General features: G+C 35.6%; 1 protein-coding gene across 1 annotated transcript; it reads left to right on the forward strand.

Annotated features, from left to right (window-relative positions):
• Positions 1-503: 503 nt before the first annotated feature.
• On the forward strand, positions 504-3,616 carry LOC137410150 (E3 ubiquitin-protein ligase HECW1-like; the record flags this gene model as incomplete). Its single annotated transcript, XM_068095735.1, is given in 6 exon segments — positions 504-614; positions 843-946; positions 1,055-1,118; positions 1,349-1,517; positions 2,141-2,284; positions 3,586-3,616. Coding segments are annotated over 6 exon segments (623 nt in total), but the record flags the coding sequence as incomplete, so codon positions are not given.
• Between the last annotated feature and the right edge of the window lie 271 nt (positions 3,617-3,887).

The raw sequence follows: 3,887 nt of genomic DNA on the forward strand, positions 1-3,887 counted from the left end.
CTCCAATTGAGCTAATTAGCTTATTGTGAGAATATTGCAATTGTCTGACAAAAGTGAAAAATGTAAATTTCCAATTTCAACCAAACATGCTAGAAATGCTCCAATTGAGCTAATTAGCTTATTGTGAGAATATTACAAACGTCTTACAAAACTGAAAAATGTAATTTTCCAATTTCAACCAAACATGCTAGAAATGCTCCAATTGAGCTAATTAGCTTATTGTGGTGCATGTTGCTGGTTGGAAAGAGGTTACAGAAGCTTGAGCTTTTGCTATTATGTTTCCTGAATGCTTATCTGTAGGTCATAGTCATGTTTTCTGTAACAGGGTGTTTTAAAATGGTCTTTGTCGAGTACTTAGCAATGTATCTAAATTTAAAGGACCAAGCTATGAAGGTTATTGCAGCCTGAGTATTTAGGAATTAATGTCAGCAACCTTCCACTCATGATAAAATGCATCTAACATTTATCCACAGTTAAACTGGCATATCCTCTGTTATATTTAGATCAAGCTCATCCTGGAAAATGACTTGACTACAAGAATCGTGGCGTGAGTGGCAGCAAAAAAGGAGATCTTGTCTGGCCTTTTAATAGAATAGCCTCCGTATTCACAGAACGTATGTTCATATTCAGTCCGCTTCCTACTCCTATGCTTTCTTCAAACTTTTGCACAATCTGACACAATTGTTTTAAAAATACAGATAGATCTTTAGCATAACATGAATAAAATATTTATCTTTATGGACACAAATTAATTTTTTAATATTACGTAGATTTCTTTTACATTATACCACTAGATTACATAGATACTAAGTATTTTACTCCGTTCGTGTTATATCTTTTAGCTGAAACAAGAATATGTTTTCGGTATTACCATGGTAACACTGGAAATCTGAGAGCTGTTACAGAGCCAATTCTAGTCAGGAATTCTTTGGCCTCTTCTTCTGGTGTAAGAGATAAGTTTTCTGTTTACATTAACCTATTGTTGAGATTTCACTATAGCGATAAGAGGATGTACCCAGCACCTTCAAGGTTGCTACATACAATTTTGTTGTAGAGTGGTCTATGGGGTCAGACATCCATGGACAGTGAGGCAGAAATAGTGCATCTAGCAATCGAAGGTAGGCTAACTGTTGCTAGGCTGTCTGCTTGCTTACATGTAGTGTCATAATGTTACTCACGTGTCAAGTCGTTGTGGTCACTTTCTGACTGCTGTCATTGGACTGTTTGTTTATCAGGTGTTGTTCTTCAGCATTTAAAATGTTTTCACTAACGTAGTGATAACGTGTTTAAAGGCATAAAATACACCTTGTCAAGATCATGCATAATCTCTAAGATCCATTGTATGCAGACATTGAGGCTACTCATGTGAGAAAGGGCATGTTCTTCAATCCTGACCCTTATGTAAAAATACGAGTAGAGCTAGGACAGGATAGGTCTCAACCTGCTCTCTCTTACCACTACAAGGATTTTAGGACATCTGTTTGCGACAATACAACTGAGCCAAGGTGGCACAATGAGGTACATTCTTGTAGTACATGTATTTGAAATAGACTATTACTGTTAGAAATATAAATTTCTCTTCAAATTGGATTACAGTCAAATAGCATTTGAATACTGTCCAACTCCGTAGAGCATTTAAAAAAAATGATGATATTCAAATGAATATACCGTAATACCTTTATTTGAATGCTATGTCGCTCTATTTTTCAACAATTCCACTACAGTTGCATTTTATTAGAAGTGATGTTCAAATAGACGGTTACGTTGTATTTTTCAACCCTTTTATATTGGCTTCTATTAGAGGTGGCGTTTAAATCAATGTGGTGTTATAATATAGGTTTTACCATAGTTTCCTAAATGACAACTCCATCTAGCTCAATAGAGCATTTAGAAACATTAATTAACTTAAATGTAGCTTTACAGTTGACAGTCCCATGCAACATAGTAGAGGATTTCAAAACATCTCTCTAACCTGCTTCTAAAGTTGCAGTGATTTTCCGATAACTGATTCGATGATGGAGCAGGTGGGCTATCCAATGTTGGTTCAGCAAGAAATTCAAGATAATGAGTATATGCTGACTGCAGTGTCAGTTAGCATTAAGTTACTAGTTACTACTGCTAACACTTTACTTGTCTTTTTGATATTCCATTTTACTGCGCTGCCATCAGACACTCTTTTTATGAAAGTAAAGGATCGATTCACCACTGCTCGCCCCACTCTTCTCCGGTTCTTAGGTCAACTATCTCTTCCTATGAAGCAAGTTATAGAGAAGGCTAAACTCGGGTAAGATTTGTAGTCCCGTTTGTCACACTGCCCTTTGCTGTTGGTAACCTTAATAGGCACTTTGAAAGTTATTGTGGGTTGTTTCCGCTGAATATATTTTGAAATTGAGCATATATTAAATATAATGAATTCTCGTGACAGCATTTTATTATGCAAATAATTCGGTCTAAACATGTTTATACATTTTAGTTTATGGCAGTAGTAGGTTCACTAAAAATGCTTGCCAAATTGAATACAACTAGTATGTAACATGGCTGGAGTACACAATGTTTTACCAAATTATTATATTAAAACAATGCTTCTGTGAACTTGTTAAACAATTTACTGCAATTGTCCTGAGAAATCTATCGGCATCATCCATCAGTTTTGGTCAGAGAGTGTCTTGTATAATTTTTTTATAGCGTAAGGATTTAATTTTTGAAACAGAATATGCATAAAGGCTGAATATGCGTTTCTTTTCAATGTCTGTGATGCTCATCATAAAAGAGAGAACCGGAATTTTTCATTCAATATTCTTGTGTTTTCTTTTTTGCCTCCAGACTTGCAAGCCATCTGCTTTCCTAAAATGACTATCCACTAGTTTTTACTAAACTGAAAAACTCTGGTTTACACTGGTTATAATATAATGCATAGCATTATATACATGATATAGCATTATGTACATGATATAGCACGAAAGCGCACATGGTATAAATTGTCAAATGGTACAAATTCGGCTATTAATTGGAACACATGAATAGTATCTTGCTAATCTACATAGAATGTTAGTCACTATTCAAAATTACTGCCTCAAGGATCTTATCCTGATGTGTAGACCAGAGCAAGCCAGTCATCTGTATGGCTGATTTTTTTACTTACAAGAGACTTCCAGGAGATCTTTACTGATCATTGATGCAAGCATAACTAGTTTTTAGCATCGTGTGGGGTTATTACACGTTGACTTTCAAGTCTTCTCAGTCATGAAAAGAAGGAGCAACATCCAAATATGCTAGTTGTAGCGTAAAGCTAGTACAGTACATCTCATGTCATGTTGGCGGTACAGTTGATGAGCAGTCGGACTTATAGTTTGTCCGTTCAGATAACCACAATTGTAGTAAATATTTGAATTGCATTCAGTGTATGAATTCCATTCACCAGGCAACTAGAGAATCCCTTTTGATTCCTTAGCAAACAGACAAAGGTTAGTAAAGGTTTACGAGAGCAACCTTTCCTAGGCCATCTTTTTACCATCTGTAGTACATTGAGTCTTCAGGTGATATCGTGGTAAGTCATTTGATGAACTGCTTTCCTGTTTGTTCCAGGCTGACTGTTAGCTGTCAATTAATTGGTTGAACGCCACATGACCACATCTGTGGTATATTGATGTTTAAACCGACAATCATTCCTTATGATGGTAAGCAACGTAATCTGGCAGGTTTTTGTCTACTTGAAAGGTGTGTTAATTATTATCTGGTAGAGTTTGGTGTTTACTTGAATGTTATGTTAATTGTTATCTGGTAGTGTGGTGTTTACTTGAATGCTATGTTAATGATTATCTGGTAGATTTTGGTGTTTACTTGAGTGTTATGTTAATTATTATGTGGTAGTTTGGTGCTTACTTGAG

This window comes from Watersipora subatra, unplaced genomic scaffold, assembly GCF_963576615.1.
Source record: "Watersipora subatra unplaced genomic scaffold, tzWatSuba1.1 SCAFFOLD_202, whole genome shotgun sequence".
NCBI lineage: Eukaryota > Metazoa > Bryozoa > Gymnolaemata > Cheilostomatida > Watersiporidae > Watersipora > Watersipora subatra.